Source organism: Marmota monax, unplaced genomic scaffold, assembly GCF_021218885.2.
Source record: "Marmota monax isolate L192 unplaced genomic scaffold, Marmota_monax_Labrador192_F-V1.1 WCK01_AAM20220418_F8-fsc00053, whole genome shotgun sequence".
NCBI classification, from domain to species: domain Eukaryota; kingdom Metazoa; phylum Chordata; class Mammalia; order Rodentia; family Sciuridae; genus Marmota; species Marmota monax.
In genome coordinates, this window is record NW_026693153.1 from 12,877,438 (window position 1) to 12,895,313 (window position 17,876).

Sequence of the window (17,876 nt, forward strand, 5' to 3'; positions counted from 1 at the left end):
TGGCTTCTCTGATTTAATAGCAGATCTTCTAGGCCTAAACAGCTAAGTGGTACTCAATGAGACCTCCCCAGACTCTGCTGACATTTCACCTAAGCTTTCAGGAGTACCCCTCTTCCTATTTGCTTCAGTATGTTTTAATTCATCAGGGAATACATCAGTCAGAGACTTGGAGGGGGGTCAATGTAGACGGATCATCCCATACACAGTGTCTCAAAATTCACTGATCATGGTCCCCAAGGCCTCCTTCCTGTGTGGGACAACTATATATTGTATGAAAGGGCATATATGGTTTAGTTCTCTTATTTCCATCTATAGACCTCATCTCAGGAGATGAGGAAGTCCCTACTCATTGAGCCCTTGATATAAATGGGCTATTCAATTTGTTCCCCTACTAGCTGCCCTGGAGGATAAGGCAGACCTAACCACAGGAATGGCAAGAATAACCACATCCATTACCGATTTTCATCAGCTCTCCAGTCAGCTGATAGGGGATATACAATAGGTAGCCCAGCCTATACTAATCATAATCCTCCAAATTAACTGGACTCCTTAGCTGCTGTGGTCCTATAAAGCCACCGTGGACTGGACCTTTTAACCGTAGAGAAAGGAGGCCTCTGCCTATACCTACAGGTGGAATATTGTTTTTATGTCAACCAGTCAGGGGTAGGAAGGACAAAATCAAACAACTACATGAGCAGGTGGAAAAGAAGAAACAGCAACTAGGCAAACAGTCCCCATGGGGAATGTTCAGTCAAGTATGACCTTGGTTTCTCCACCGCACAGGACCCCTATTAGTCCTCTTTATGTATCTCCTAATAGGACCATGCCTGTTAAATGAAGTTTCCTGCAAGATCAGATACATAAATTCACCAGTTGGTCAATCAATCACTTCTTCAAGACTACCAGCCCCTGAGACCTATGACTCATGGCCAAATTCTCCAACTCCAGAGAGATTCTGCCCCCACCCAAAATCCTCCCTGACCATTTTTACAGGAATGAGATTCTTCACCCCTAACTAGTGGAAGGAGCTACAGAAGACAATTGTCCCTACCCTTGGTATCTATAAAAACAAAAAGGGAGGAATATTGGCATCAGATCTACCATTTTAGGTTGGGAATAATTTTATCTAGGAACATTCTGAATGTTCCTGCTAAAAGGCTAACCCCACCCAAGCCCATGACACAACCTCTAAGCATGCTTGTAAAATTCCTTTCGCAGGGTATAAAGCTGCTCTGTGAGCACTGACATGCTGCTTCTCTCCTCAGAGGAACAGCCATGTTGTTTTGTTTCATACTACTGACAATAAATCTCTTGGGTGAGATTCCAATGTGTGGTATGGACCTTGGACTTTATGAGGACTTTGCAAGTGTCCTTTCATTAACCATTGTGATAATTAGGTTTCCTCAGTGGATTATTCAAATATTGATAAAGTTAAAAAACAAAAATTGTAACTTACACATGGGCACGTGTGTGTGTGTGTGTGTGTGTGTGTGTGTGTGAGAGAGAGAGAGAGAGAGAGAGAGAGAGAGAGAGAGAGAGAGAGATCTACATTTCAAAAATAAGAGGCCTCAGTGGAAATGCTAAGGGGGCTTGGGTTTCATCCTGGAAGTATAATGGAGAGTCACTGAAGAATTTTAAAGCAGGTTTGTTACTCACCTTGTATTATAAAAAAATACCTAAGATAATCAACTTATAAAGATTTATTTTGGTCCAGTTTTGAGGGGTTTCAGTCCATGATTGGGTAGACCCACTGTTTTTAAAAGCCTCTAGTAGCGGGCAGGCAGGATATCAAGGTGGGAATGCACAGTGCATATCAAAACCATTTACCTATGGTGGGGAAGTAAGAGAGGAAAAGACAGGAGTCTCAATGTCCCCTCCAATGGGATGCCCCCTACCCTATGACCTAAAACCCCTCACCATGTCCTGCCTTTTAAATACTCTACCACCTTCCAATAACAACACTGGTTGGTGACCAAGTCTTTAGCACATAGGCCTTCGGGGAACAGATCAAAGCTACAGCAGCAAGCTAAAGATAAAATAGGATTTTGTTGTAGGAAGAGCACCTGGGCAGCAATAATAGAAAGCACAGATTGTGAGATGTGAAGCAACAGGTAGGAAGATGAGTGGAAAAGAAAATTTAATAGTCCATGTGATCTTACACAAAGGTCCATGCAGAGTATGGTTCAAGATATGGCAAGTTCTCAGGAATGCCCAGGAGTGTGATTTAACAGAGAAAAAAGCTCCTGAAGGAGATACAATCAAAGAACTAGGAAGGTAGGATATTGGCTTGGCTTTCCACAGAGATGTTAAATTCTGCCCGCAGGGGAGCAGAACTTCTGTGGAGAAGATGAGGTAGACAGCAGTGAATGCAGGAATATGAACAGATAGTCTAACACCTAAACTTCACTGGGAGTTGTAATGTGCTCACTGTAACCAAAAGCTTGGTCCTTGTCCCCAATGCCAATTAATACCAACTTAATAATGAGGACATTGTTTTAAAAAAAGGAAAAAAAAAATTATTGCTTTGCTAGCAAAGAAGAAACAGAGGGACTCCTGTCCCAGAGGCTGTGATTCTGCCCATCAGGAGAAATAGGGGGATTTTGAAGGAGCTATTCAAAGACAACATTCCAGGTGTGCCCTGACAGGGGGTCCCAGTGTGCCCAGATGGTGTGTTAGGATTCACTTGTTAATTTGGGAGATATTCACTTCCTAGATCCCCTGACAGACATCTCCTTCCTGTGGAGAATAGATAACTCCAGGAAACCTTGTTCCCCGCCCCCAGGTTAGGGAGGGGGAGAGGGAGAAGAGGAAAAGGAAAAGGAAATCACGTCCCTTTTTAAAAATAAACCTCAGAGCTATAGTCAAAAGGTAAAGAGGACCACTGTTATAGTAGTGCATTACAACCCTCCATGCCTTACTGTCCTTAGTGTCACTTGCTCCTGAAAATTTGGTCAACTTGACTGACCAAATAACAAGCTCCTAGATCTCACTTGAACTTCTCCTATTTCAATAATCTCCTTTATTAAAATTACATAAAATTGATTTTGCCAACTCAATACCACGGGATGGAAAAGGAACCTACTGAGTTAACTGTACAAGCCAGGTTAACCAGGTGGCTCAAAATAACACATCACAGGCTTCATATGGAGGACATAACACATATTAGCTGTTCCTAGGATTTATGAAAAAGATGACTAAGCAAAATATGACTAAGAAAAAAGATGACATATAAATGTGGGTATGTGTTTGTATGTTGTGTATGAGTCTATCTATCTATCATCTATCTTGAGATCATGGATCCATCGATCTATCTATCTATCTATCTATCACCTATCTTGAGATCAGGTCTTACTGTGTTGCCCAGGCTGGTCTCAACCTCCTGGGCTCAAGTGATCCTCCCAACCTCAACCTTCAGAGCAGAATGGATGGCCTGTAGTTATGTGCCATTGTCCTGTTGACAAAGCAATCTTTTATTAAAGAACATGGGTAGTTAGATTTGTGCATCTGTTATTAAACACATTTGTTATATCTTGGACTTAACTTTTGTATGATCAATCCAAAAGGAATGTCTGTCACATAAAATGTGATATAGCTAGTTATACTAGTTACTCATTGCTGAAGATAGCAAACAGAGCCATTTTCAGGGACAATAGAGCTAGTTGTCTCCACCACATCCAGCCCCACTTTCCTCTTCTTGAGAATTAGAAGTTACAAGCCCACAGAAAATCTTGCCTAGGAACATCAACTCCTGGATCAGCCCAAATCAGTCCTTTCATTCCTCTTTGCCCTTCCCACAGTGATTATTGTTAATACCAGACAGGAAAAGGTATACCATTTTGGAAAGATTGTTAATGCCTTGTTTGGATGAATAAGACTCTCTTGATAATTTAATGATCTTAAGCTCATATAAATTAATTTCTTCTGTTTTTCTTTTACCATTGCTAAGACCTCTGAACTTTCTCCATTCTTATTATTATCTGCAATTTTATTCCCACTTGTTTTTAAAATCTAGGGCAAAGTTGTACACTGAGGTCTTTCTCAATAGAACAATTTTAGTCTCTGTTGATTCTGCTAGGTAGCAGTTATTTATATGTAATAATCTCTTCCATAACAATATGCATTGGAAAAATTCCTTTTGACAAGCCATAGCAAGCTTAATTGAGTCATGATATATACCATTAAATAATTTCCAATGAAGCAAACAGTTCTTTCCCTAAGGTGGCACATGCTTTTGCAGGGTTTCACCCAGACTATATGGCCTCACATTGTTACCGCTGTTGGCCGGTGACGAGTCCTTGCTTCCCCAATGTTGAAGAATAACACCAGAAAAGCACGCCGAGGCAAGGTCAGAGTAGAAATTATAAGTTTATTAAAGGACAGCAGAAAAGACTTCTCCTGGAGGAAGAAGGGGACCCGTGGAAGTGCGGTTGTCTCCCCTTTTTATAGTTTTGGTGATGGAATGTAGGTTGGAAGGCCCAAGGGGTGGGACACAGGTGGGCCAAACAAGTAATCTGGGCAGGAAGGACTTCATTATCACTTCTTTGGGATGGGCTATCTCGAAATCTGTTGGGGGCTGTTTCCTGGGTTCCATTAACATTTCTTTGGGGTGGACTTTGGCCTAGGACCTTTCTGGGAATTCATTAACATTCCATGAGTTGTCCTGCATTTCCGGAATCATTATCAGCATGGCCTCCATTTTAGATTTCACTTGATATGATATTAGACCCGATTTACCTAACTACACTGACTACCTAATTTTAAATCTGGCTTCAACATGACTAGAAAAATTATTATCTTCATTTGTAAAAAGAGAGGTATGGAGTTAATATGAGTTAGAAAATTAAATTTCAAAACAGTTTTATTATCTATCAAGCTTTTTTCCTCCTCAAATTTAGTAAAACTTATTTTTTAAAAGCCTTGGCACTGAATTACAGGTCAACTTTTAAATGTTTTGTTTACTCTCTTGCTTAATAATTCCCCAATGAGAATCCCAAATCAATTCTCTTTAAGTTTAAAATTTATTATGTCACATAATAAGTAATATTAATAGAAACTCTTTTGTTAATATAGTATTTCTGATTTTCTCCTACTGACTTTGCAGCCTAAAGCCATTCCAAATTCTGACATTACTTTTAATGTTTTCAGGACAGATGCTACTAGAGCTTTCAGCACAAGTAGTAAATTATCATCATACATTAGTTAACTTGTGAACCTTCATCTGAATATTCCTCAGATGCCCATGGGATCTGGGTGAGATTATAGCTCCAATAGTAATGGGCTTCATGCTTACTTCCCCCATGCAGTGCAGCAATAAGGCAGACAAAGGGAGATTGTAAACTATTGATCTGAACCATATAAATGGATTGAAAATAAATTGTGCTATTTGCTCTATTTGTCCCCAAAGTCAAATTTACCTAAACATGTAATGCAAATAGTACCATTCAATTGCATCAAAGGACTTCTTGGCATCAATCAAAATTGTTGCTATTGGTTCTAATTTTCTTTTTATTCCAGATGTGTTATGTTAGTCTATGCAGATTTTCTATAAGGATCCATCAGATTTGTGATTATTCAGTTATGGAGGAAGTATTCTGGTAGCTATTATTTTCTATCTACTTACACTGTATGAAAGATATTTTTCACAATATTAAGGAAGTTTAATATGTAACCTTAAATATAAACCTACATGGATACAGATAATAGGATAAAGAACTATAGGCCATTTAGATTCCAATCCACAGATAACATCTGATCCTTCAAAAATTCAGTACAAAACATGTGAATGCATTATATTTATTCATATCTATTTCTGAAACTAGTGGCTGTTTAGTGCACTAATGGAAGAAAGAACTTAACATGTTGGTAAATAACCTAAATTTTTAAAACTATTTTGAAAGTAACTTAAAGCCACAGAAGGTATATCAGTTACTCCTGGCTTTTCAACTGACATTGAAAGGTTGCTCCAAATTTCCATTCTTCAATTTGGTATCTGCAAAGAAAAGGAGGGCATAAAATATCCCCATGGGAAATTTCTGGGTATTACAATCACAAGATACTCTTCTTAAGAACATACCCTGAGATATTTCAATGGTAGGTTTTTCCCCCAAGTATTGATAAGTCCTATAATGCCCTGGGAATGGGTAATTGCATAAAAATAGAAAACTGAACAATGGGGAATCCTTGTAAAGCCAAGTGATAACACTGAGATTTGCTATATTCCATATTCTGGGAGACAGCACAGTGCTGGGAGGAGGGGCTGGGCAACAGACACAGTTTTAATATGGCTTTATTCTTTTTATTTTTTTGTACAGATATTGAACCCAGGGACACTTAACCATTGAGACACATCCTCAGCCATTTTTTATATTTTATTTAGAGACAGGGTCTCGCTGAATTCATGAGTCTGGTTTTGAACTCGTGTTCCTCCTGCCTCAGCCTCCCAAACTTCCACCACACCCAGCCTTGGCTCTACTCTTTTCTTACCAGCATAACTTTAGCAAAATACAAACAGCACTGAGTTTTAGTTTTCTCATTTACAAAAATGAGGATAAAATACTCACTATCGGCGTTTTAAAGACCAAAAAAGACAATATATATAAAGAATTTAATCAACCAATGCTCAATAAATGCTGCTTCATTATAATTATTATAAATAAAGCAATATATATTTATGTAGTGTATAAATATACAGATGCATTTTAAAGTAATCATGGAAGAGTCTAATCCAATGTCACAACAACTATTCAAATTAACTTTCATGGCATTATACTAGGAAAATAATGATACTCAACAAAGTGTACTGTGAAAATTTACTTTGTAATTAAACTATACAAAAGAAATGCACTTTTTAAACCCATAGGATCTTTTTTTTTTGTATTTAAAATTTTTTAGGTGTAGTTGGACACAATACCTTTACTTAATTCATTTATTTTTCTGTGGTGCTGAGGATCGAACCCAAGGCCTAACATATGCTAGGCGAGTGCTCTACTGCTGAGCTACAACCCCAGAGCCTAAATCTATAGGATCTTAAGACAGGATTTAAAATAGAAAAAAGAAGAAGAAAAAAAAGAGGCACAAATAATACAAAACAAAAGAAGCACAAAAACTTTTCCATTATCATTAGTCTTTGGTACTGATTCAATGTACTTGATTGGGTCTCAGAGACCTAGTTTTATTTTATAAACACATTGGTTAGATTTTTTAAAAGGTGTTAATAAAATGAAGATACAGAAAAAGTCCTCATAGGAATTCCCAGTTCTTTAAATCTGCCTACATATGCTTACAAAATAAAAAGTAGGTAGTGAGCAGATAGTCTCTAGTTTAAATATTCAGAATACAATGAACAATATAAGAGTACTCCGCTTCAGCAGAATTTCATATTTCTACAACCACAAAGTTTTTTCTTTTTTATTTAAAAACCCTAATTTCCAAACAGATATCTTTAGAAGTATGCTTCATTGGGCTGGGGATGTGGCTCAAGCGGTAGCGCGCTCACCTGGCATGTGTGCGGCCCGGGTTCGATCCTCAGCACCACATACAAACAAAGATGTTGTGTCCATTGAAAACTAAAAAATAAATATTAAAAAAAAAAATTCTCTCTCTCTCTCTCTTAAAAAAAAAAGAAGTATGCTTCATAATTTTTCTTAATAATTGGTAAAATATGTTTGGACTCATTGAAGTAATTTTTGGAGAAAACACATGATGCAAAAATTGAAGTTAAAACCTTAAGTACACAAAAAGAAACATACACAATATTCCCAGGATATATGTAAACAGAGAGAGCCACTTAGTAAATGGTATTGGGTTTTGGTAATAGTACAATCCACTCTCATTAGGCATCTCCCTCTCATGCATTAATAAGTGACATCATTTTCTCCTATAACATTTTATAACAGAGTGAAATAAAAAGCCCCTCCAGATTGGAACTGTAAGATAATCAGATTCTGTAGTGCTCATTATGACTGCAATTATGTAACAAAACTCTCCAAATATAGTTCAGTTATTGCAGTTATTAATCATCCTGGTTTTGTTTCAAGTACTTGCTTATAGCCTGCTGGATAGACTCCATTATTCTAGAAGCTGAATGTCGAAAGTCAAACGTGTGCATGTGAATCTGCTGTCCTAAAGGCCTTTCAACATAATTTACCCTTTCAATTTGTATTTGTGAATACAAAAAAAAAAAAAAAAACGAAAGAAAAAAAAGGAGGGAGGGCTAAAGCTGGTGTCAATTGAGTCACTGACCTTTGTAGTAAACAGAAGATAGTCCTTAACAGAAAACAATTTTGCAAATAAGAAACCTATTTTTTCAGAACTCAAAATTGTACTGCTTAAGAAGTTAGTCTCAGAATACCAATCAGTTCTTAGAAAAAAAGAATCTGTACATTTCATAAGGAGGAAACAGTAAGAGTGCTGGCAAATATGCATTTTTAAAGGTCCAAAGCACCAACATCATGGGTAGAATGTAGTTCTAAACATTTTATTCATAAAACCATGTATTCTAATTTAAATATAAAATGCCAAGTAGAAGACAGCAGATTTATTATAGAGAATAAACACCATCTTCATCACCTTAAATTGTTCCTACAGATATATTTCTAGGAAAAGAAAATACACCTGAAAAATTCTCAAGGCTAGATTCTAAATGCTAAAATATTAAATAAATAGGATTCCAAACAGACTAAAGGAAAATTGTTATATCATCATTTAAATATTAGCATGTGGAGAGCGTGGAAACATAAACATAAGTATACATCAAAATTGTTTACAAAATTCATGTCACCGTTTTCCTGTACTCTATGATTTTTTCAATTTGGCTACATACATTGGGCCCCAGGCTTTGCCTTTATCTGGGATCACCAAAAGTCCACATTCCTGGCCAGTGGGAGCAAATGTGAAGTCTTGGGAGCAAGTCCTTGCTATTTCCCTAATGTCCACAGGCATGACATTACTGTAGGAATTTAAAGTTTCATTGATCACATCTTGATTTTCTGCCTTGGAAAGTGTGCATGTCGAGTACACAAGTACCCCTCCAGGACGTAAGGCTTTAATTGCAGACCTACATGCAGAGAAAAATGAGAAAATAAGTTAGGTATATTGAAAGGAAACTAGGGGAAGATTATATACTTGGAACTAACCATACTCTGACTCAGAATGTAATAACTTGAGATGTTTTCTGGCAATATATCTGCTTCTTTGAAATGGCAATCAGATCAATCAAAATGGAAAGGACAAAGGAGTATATCTGACTAGTTGGTGGTTTTGTTCTTTTAGGGGTAGGAAGAAAGGGGTAAAGCATGGAAAAACTGATTTATCTTTGAGTAGATGGAAGTAAAAACAGATATTAATTGAAAGTGTACATAAAAAAATCATTGATTCCAAACTCCACTTATTCGAAGATGGGCAATCACGCAAAAAGTTGGAGAGTTTTTATCTCATAAAATGAAATAAACTATTTGGAAAAACCTAAGGCAGCCACTGGGGGGTACTGACTCCCAAACCAAAGAACTATGAATTTATTCTACTTTGAAGGAGCCTCTAGAGTAATAGCCAACTCACCATAAAGCCTATCAGCAGGAAAAAGGTCCCATCATTAAAATAAGCCTCTAATACTTTCAGTGTTTCCTTACAAATAAAAATGTATAACCAAGGGTTTCCAGATAATTAAGGATGAGAAATGCTTACCAATGAGTAAAAGAATGCAAGCACAAGAACAACAACCACAAAATGTTACCTAGGAAGAAGCAGAAAATTCAGGGACAAAAGAGAAATAAGACCTAATATATACAGAAAGATCAATAAATGTATAGCACCTATTAAATAAAAACAGAATGCCACGAGAAAAGACCAAGACGACAGACCTTGGAAATTAAATGCATGTTTGCTAAAATATAGAATATTCTGTGGAAGTGTTGGGAAGTCAAGGTTGAAATGCTCCATTAGAACAAAAACAGACTGAAAATAGAGAGGATCAATCAAGTGGGTCATAAATTCAAACTGACAGAACCAGAAAGACAATATAAGAAATATGGGGTAGGGGTGTAAAGTTCATGAAATTATAAGAGAATTTCTCAGAGATAAAAAGGAGGAAATAACTCTTCAGATTGAAAGAACTTATCAAGAGGCTGGGACATTCATTATTATTTATTGAGCATCAATTATATGCTGTTATTGCTCTAGGATGTCAAATATGTGTGGATGAATGAATAAAATAGAACAACTTCAACAACAACAAAAATAGCCTTACCTTCATGAAAATTATATTCTGGTGATTATGTCAGGGAGACAATATAACAATGTCAGGCGGCTGAATTCCGAACACCCTCTACCTGAGAATTTGACTGTATTTGGAGACAGGTTCTGTACAGAGTTAATTAAGTTAAAGTCAAGTTATTAAGGTGGGCTCTACTCAAATATGTCTGGTGTTCTTACAAGAAAATGGAAATTTGGACACAGAGTTACAAGAGGAAAAATGTAGAAACACAGGGAAAAGAAGCTATCTAGAAGCTATGGAGAAAGAACTCAAAAGAAACTAATTCTGCTAACATCTTTATGTAAACTTCTAGCCTACAGAACTGTGATTGTTTAAGTCACTCAATGTAGTACTTCGTTAAGGCAATAAAAGCAAACTTTATACAAAGTTTATACATACATAAATATACAAACACAAAAATATATGTATCTTATATTTTATTTAGTATGCAACTGAGCAATAGGCATTATGTAAACAATTAAAACAGGATAAAAGGATTAGGGGTGCCTGGATAGTGAGGGGATTGCAATTTTAAAGAGGACGGTCAGATAGGATGTCCCTTCAGAATGTGACATTTGAACAAAGACCTGGGAGGTAAGGAAGTGGATCAAGCAGATATCAAAAGGGAAGACCACTGTACACCAGAGAAATAAGGAATAAATATGGTTATGAAAAGAGGAAGCCATCTGTGGCTGGGGCAGGATGAGCTAGGAAGTGGTGTGAGATAAGATCAGAGTGAAGAGAGGGCGTAGAGGGTCCTGTGGAATACTGCAAAAACTTTAACTATGTAATGAACAAAAAGCAACCACATTTATGATATATCATTCTTTTTTTTTTAAATATTTTTTAGTTGTAGTTGACACAATACCTTTATTTTATTTATTTATTTATTTATTTATATGTGGTGCTGAGGATCGAACCTAGGGCCTCACATGTGCTAGGCGAGCACTCTACTGCTGAGCCACAACCCCAGCCCCTGATATATCATTCTTACATTTCAAAACTTCAAGAATAAAAAGAGGATATTAAATGCTTCTGGAAGAAAAATGGATCCTCATTAAAATGGATGATTTAGGGGTCCAGGAATAAGACTGGTATCACTGGAAGAGTACGTTTCAAATCCAGAGAAAAAGTAATTTAAAGTGAATTCCATTTGCAGCCAACTCATCAAATAAATATGAAGAATACAGGGATATCTGCTAACTCAGAAATTTTACCTACATTGGGAAAAATCATATCACTCATATGGACTTTGGAAACAAGCAGGAGTGTCCATACTCATATCAAATAAAATAGATTTCAAGCCAAAGTTAATCAAAAGAGATAAAGAGGGACACTACATACTGCTTAAGGGAACCATACACCAACAAGACATAACAATCATAAATATTTATGCCCCAAACAATGGTCCAGCTATGTTCGTTAAACAAACTCTTCTCAAGTTCAAGAGTCTAATAGACCACCACACCATAATCATGGGAGACTTCAACACACCTCTCTCGCCACTGGACAGATCTTCCAAACAAAAGTTGAATAAGGAAACTATAGAACTCAATAACACTATTAATAACCTAGACCTAATTGACATATATAGAGTATACCACCCAACATTAAGCAGTTACACTTTTTTCTCAGCAGCACATGGATCCTTCTCAAAAATAGATCATATATTATGTCACAGGGAAACTCTTAGACAATAGAAAGGAGTAGAGATAATACCATGCATCTTATCTGATCATAATGGAATGAAACTGAAAATCAACGATAAAAGAAGGAAGGAAAAAGCATACATCACTTGGAGAATGAACAATAGGTTACTGAATGATCAATGGGTTATAGAAGACATCAAGAAGGAAATTAAAAAATTCTTAGAGATAAATGAAAACACAGACACAACATATCGGAATCTATGGGACACATTGAAAGCAGTTCTAAGAGGAAAATTCATTGCTTGGAGTTCATTCCTTAAAAAAAGAAAAAAAAAAAAACAAATAAATGATCTCATACTTCATCTCAAAATCCTTGAAAAAGAAGAGCAAAACAACGGCAAAAGAAGTAGAAGGCAAGAAATAATTAAAATCAGAGCTGAAATTAATGAAATCGAAACAAAAGAAACAATTGAAAAAATTGACAAAACTAAAAGTTGGTTCTTTGAAAAAATAAACAAAATCGACAGACCCTTAGCCATGCTAGCGAAGAGAAGAAGAGAGAGAACTCAAATTACTAGCATACGGGATGAAAAAGGCAATATCACAACAGACACTTCAGAAATACAGAAGATAATCAAAAACTATTTTGAATCCTTATACTCCAATAAATTAGAAGATAGTGAAGGCATAGATAAATTTCTTAAGTCATATGATCTGCCCAGATTGAGTCAGGAGGATATAGAAAACCTAAACAGACCAATATCAATTGAGGAAATAGAAGAAACCATAAAAAGACTACCAACTAAGAAAAACCCAGGTCCGGATGGGTATACAGCAGAATTTTACAAAGCCTTTAAAGAAGAACTAATACCAATACTTTTCAAGGTACTTCAGGAAATAGAAAAGGAGGGAGAACTTCCAAATTCATTCTATGAGGCCAACATCACCCTGATACCTAAACCAGACAAAGACACTTCAAAGAAAGAAAACTACAGACCAATATCTCTAATGAACCTAGGTGCAAAAATCCTCAATAAAATTCTGGCGAATCGGATACAAAAACATATCAAAAAAATTGTACACCATGATCAAGTAGGATTCATCCCTGGGATGCAAGGCTGGTTCAATATACGGAAATCAATAAATGTTATTCACCACATCAATAGACTTAAAAATAAGAACCATATGATCATCTCGATAGATGCGGAAAAAGCATTCAACAAAGTACAGCATCCCTTTATGTTCAAAACTCTAGAAAAACTAGGGATAACAGGAACATACCTCAATATTGTAAAAGCAATCTATGCTAAGCCTCAGGCTAGCATCATTCTGAATGGAGAAAAACTGAAGGCATTCCCTCTAAAGTCTGGAACAAGACAGGGATGCCCTCTCTCTCCACTTCTCTTCAACATAGTTCTCGAAACACTGGCCAGAGCAATTAGACAGACGAAAGAAATTAAAGGCATAAAAATAGGAAAAGAAGAACTTAAATTATCACTATTTGCAGATGATATGATTCTATACCTAGCAGACCCAAAAGGGTCTACAAAGAAACTATTAGAGCTAATAAATGAATTCAGCAAAGTGGCAGGATATAAAATCAACACGCATAAATCAAAGGCATTCCTGTATATCAGCGACAAATCCTCTGAAATGGAAATGAGGACAACCACTCCATTCAAAATATCTTCAAAAAAAATAAAATACTTGGGAATCAACCTAACAAAAGAGGTGAAAGACTTATACAATGAAAACTACAGAACCCTAAAGAGAGAAATAGAAGAAGATCTTAGAAGATGGAAAAATATAGCCTGTTCATGGATAGGCAGAACTAACATCATCAAAATGGCGATATTACCAAAAGTTCTCTATAGGTTTAATGCAATGCCAATCAAAATCCCAAAGACATTTCTTGTAGAAATAGAGAAAGCAATCATGAAATTCATATGGAAAAATAAAAGACCCAGAATACCAAAAACAATGCTAAGCAAGAAGTGTGAATCAGGCGGTATAGCGATACCAGACTTCAAACTATACTACAGAGCAATAGTAACAAAAACAGCATGGTACTGGTACCAAAACAGGCGGGTGGACCAATGGTACAGAATAGAGGACACAGAAACCGATCCACAAAACTACAACTATCTTATATTTGATAAAGGGGCTAAAAGCATGCAATGGAGGAAGGATAGCATCTTCAACAAATGGTGCTGGGAAAACTGGAAATCCATATGCAACAAAATGAAACTGAATCCCTTTCTCTCGCCATGCACAAAAGTTAATTCAAAATGGATCAAGGAGCTTGATATCAAATCAGAGACGCGCCGTCTGATAGAAGAAAAAGTTGGCTACGATCTACAGTCGGTGGGGTCGGGCTCCAAATTCCTCAATAGGACACCCATAGCACAAAAGTTAATAACTAGAATCAACAAATGGGACTTACTCAAACTAAAAAGTTTTTTCTCAGTAAAAGAAACAATAAGAGAGGTAAATAGGGAGCCTACACCCTGGGAACAAATCTTTACTCCTCACACTTCAGATAGAGCCCTAATATCCAGAGTATACAAAGAACTCAAAAAATTAGACAATAAGAGAACAAACAACCCAATCAACAAATGGGCCAAGGACCTGAACAGACACTTCTCAGAGGAAGACATACAATCAATCAACAAGTACATGAAAAAATGCTCAACATCTCTAGCTGTCAGAGAAATGCAAATCAAAACCACCCTAAGATACCATCTCACTCCAGTAAGATTGGCAGCCATTAGGAAGTCAAACAACAACAAGTGCTGGCGAGGATGTGGGGAAAAGGGTACACTTGTACATTGCTGGTGGGACTGCAGATTGGTGCAGCCAATTTGGAAAGCAGTATGGAGATTTCTTGGAAAGCTGGGAATGGAGCCACCATTTGACCCAGCTATTCCCCTTCTTGGTCTATTCCCTAAAGACCTAAAAAGAGCATGCTACAGGGACACTGCTACATCGATGTTCATAGCAGCACAGTTCACAATAGCAAGACTGTGGAACCAACCTAGATGCCCTTCAATAGACGAATGGATAAAAAAAATGTGGCATTTATACACAATGGAGTATTACTCTGCATTAAAAAATGACAAAATCATAGAATTTACAGGGAAATGGATGGCATTAGAGCAGATTATGCTAAGTGAAGCTAGCCAATCCCTAAAAAACAAATGCCAAATGTCTTCTTTGATATAAGGAGAGTAACTAAGAACAGAGTAGGGACGAAGAGCAGGAGAAGAAGATTAACATTTAACAGGGATGAGAGGTGGGAGGGAAAGGGAGAGAGAAGGGAAATTGCATGGAAATGGAAGGAGACCCTCAGGGTTATACAGTGGAGGAGGTAGAGAGAGAGGAGGGGAGGGGAGGGGAGAGGTGAGGAGGATGGGAAAGGCAGCGGAGCACAACAGACACTAGTATGGCAATTTGTAAATCAATGGATGTGTAACTGATGTGATTCTGCAATCTGTGTATGGGGTGAAGGTGGGAGTTCATAACCCACTTGAATCAAAGTGTGGAATATGATATGTCAAGAAATTTGTAATGTTTTGAACAACCCACAATAAAAAATTAAAAAAAAAAAAAAAAGAAATTTTACCTACAGCAAAATGAGGAGGTAAATCAAAGAGGAGGAATGTGATCCAGAAAAAAAAAAAAAAAGAACCCAACATAGGATAGAAAGGAAGGAAATGAAATATCTAAAAGAGCTGTGTGAGAGGGCTGGAAGGCAACTACTCCAGAAGGGAAGGAACAGAGTTTTCTAGAAAGAAAGGAGAGGAGCAGAAGAAAACAGATGAAATGACTGAGAATATAAAAAATTGAAGATTTGGTACACAAATCTGTAGAAAGAGATTGACTGATTTTCTCATCTAATTTTGTTCTAGAAAAATTCTCCTTTCAGTGGTACTCCAATAATAATTTTAAATGAATAGAGAAGGAAACAGTTTGAAGACACTACTCCATCCTATAGTGAACAGTTTGTAGAATTAGACAACATATATACCATATTTAGAGTCACTCTATAGAATGATACTCATAATTCAATACAGATTATAAAGTCACAGAAAGAATACTAGCAATGTTGACAACATGAAAATAAAAGTAACACCGTAAGGTACTGAAAAGTGCAAGGTAGAGAAATATGAAAGGGGGGGGGCATGTAAATATTCTTACTTTACAAAAACAGAAGCCAAAAGACAATGCCTCTATTGTTTTAAAAAAGAGAATAAAGGTTCAAGTGTACTTAAGATAAACTTTCCACTACGATAGAACTAGAAATGTAGTTCTAAATATATAGAGCTGACTGAGGGAGAAATGGATTATAGCATGAGAATACACAATACAGGGTGGTATATGTAAAATAATTCCTAGCAAGAGGTCTGCAGTCAACATCTACAGTTGATAAAGGATAAACATGTTATTTACAGATTTAGCATGACCTAGAGAATAAAATTAAGATCAGAAATAATTAGAAGTAGTTGTTTTGAGTAGTAAGACTATAGGAAAAGAGGGAGTGCAGGGAAAAATCCTCTTTAACCAGGTGTTCATTTATATTTTTATATTTTTACCCGTGGGATTTATTTCTATAATAATAAAAATGGAAGGGGAGATCTGATAGTAGGATAAATATCAGCCTTTTCCCACAGAGGTCAGTTATTTTATTTTGTTGTAATTTTCACTGTTAGGGATAACCTCTCTGAAGAACATATTCCCTAAGGTTTCATATAATCAAAATTTTATGGTATCCAGAATTTCCATGTATTCACTTATTGATTAAAATATGTGGGAAGTACTGCCATGGAAAGCTTACCTTTCAGTGTTTGTTGTTGGTCTCTAAAAATAAATTTTAATATGTATCTTCTTATTTCTTACTATCCTCTAAATATACCTCATGGAAACAAAAAAGGCTCTTATTTATACCTTAAGGATGTGAACTCTCAATAAGATAACACCCTGTAGTAAGAATAATGTCCATATCATAATCATCTGAATTTGTAAATATGTCAAACCTCAATCCCAGAACCTATAAAAATGTCACGTTACATGAAAAGAAGGCATTTGCAGATATGACTAAATGAGGAATCCTATGTTGGGGAAATTATTCTGGATTATCTGAGTGGACCCAATATAATCACAAAGGTTCTTATTGAAAAATCAGCCTCTACCTCAGAGCAAAGCCTGTCCAAGGAAGGGACATGACCTTTGTCCTTGGAAAAACCCACAGAGCACTCCTAGGCACATTCCCACCCTGCTAAGTTGTTTATCTACAAATAACAGGAGACATCTGCTGCACCAGGTGTCCCTGACTCAGTCAGGCTAGGTGGAGATCCATAGCAACCCCCTAGCAGTCACCAATCAGCATGAGACAGGAAAATACCTGGGATGCCAGATGACCCTCCCAGTAGTTTATGGTAGTTGATAACCTGTTGGGAAACCATGTAGTTCAGCACGTACACCCCTCTTGGCTTAAACCAATCAGTTCAAACGAATACCCCTTTTGTACTGACCAATCACCCCTATCCAACTTGTTCCCGCCAGTGAATGTGCTAATCATGTTTTAGAGTTGTTATTTGATTTTCCCGCGGTATGTGATGATTTGCTATGATGTATGTGAAGTCCCTGCCCTCTCCAAAGAATGTATAAAACTGCTGCAAACCCTGGGCTCGGGGCCTCTCAGCATCACCATTTGCTGTGTGAGAGGTTTCCCGGCCTAGGCAGCTCTCAATCACCTGTTCTATACAGAGCAGGCATGTTGGGTTCTGCCAAAGCCGCTTCCAACTTTTCTGTCTGGGCCCGGAGAGCAATTGGCGTGAGTACACAGTGTCCCGAATCCCGATCTGCCTCGGATGCGTGGAGGTGGATGAACGAGTTTGGAACAACTGCGGAATTCCGGTCTGGGCTCCACTCAGACGTATTCCTAAGGTCCTTTCTCTTGAGCCCCCTCCCGACAGCCC

At 37.0% G+C, this 17,876-nt stretch overlaps 1 protein-coding gene across 4 annotated transcripts in view; it reads right to left on the reverse strand.

Moving 5' to 3' along the window:
- Nucleotides 1-6,270: 6,270 nt before the first annotated feature.
- Nucleotides 6,271-17,876, reverse strand: part of Nsun3 (NOP2/Sun RNA methyltransferase 3) — a 70,988-nt gene continuing 59,382 nt past the window's right edge. For all 4 annotated transcript variants that reach the window (XM_046455375.2, XM_046455372.2, XM_058582917.1 and 1 more), the window contains one exon: nt 6,271-9,055. In XM_046455375.2, coding sequence (XP_046311331.1) covers nt 8,794-9,055 — 262 coding nt within the window. In that variant the 3' untranslated portion in view covers nt 6,271-8,793. The remainder of the gene's footprint in view (nt 9,056-17,876) is intronic.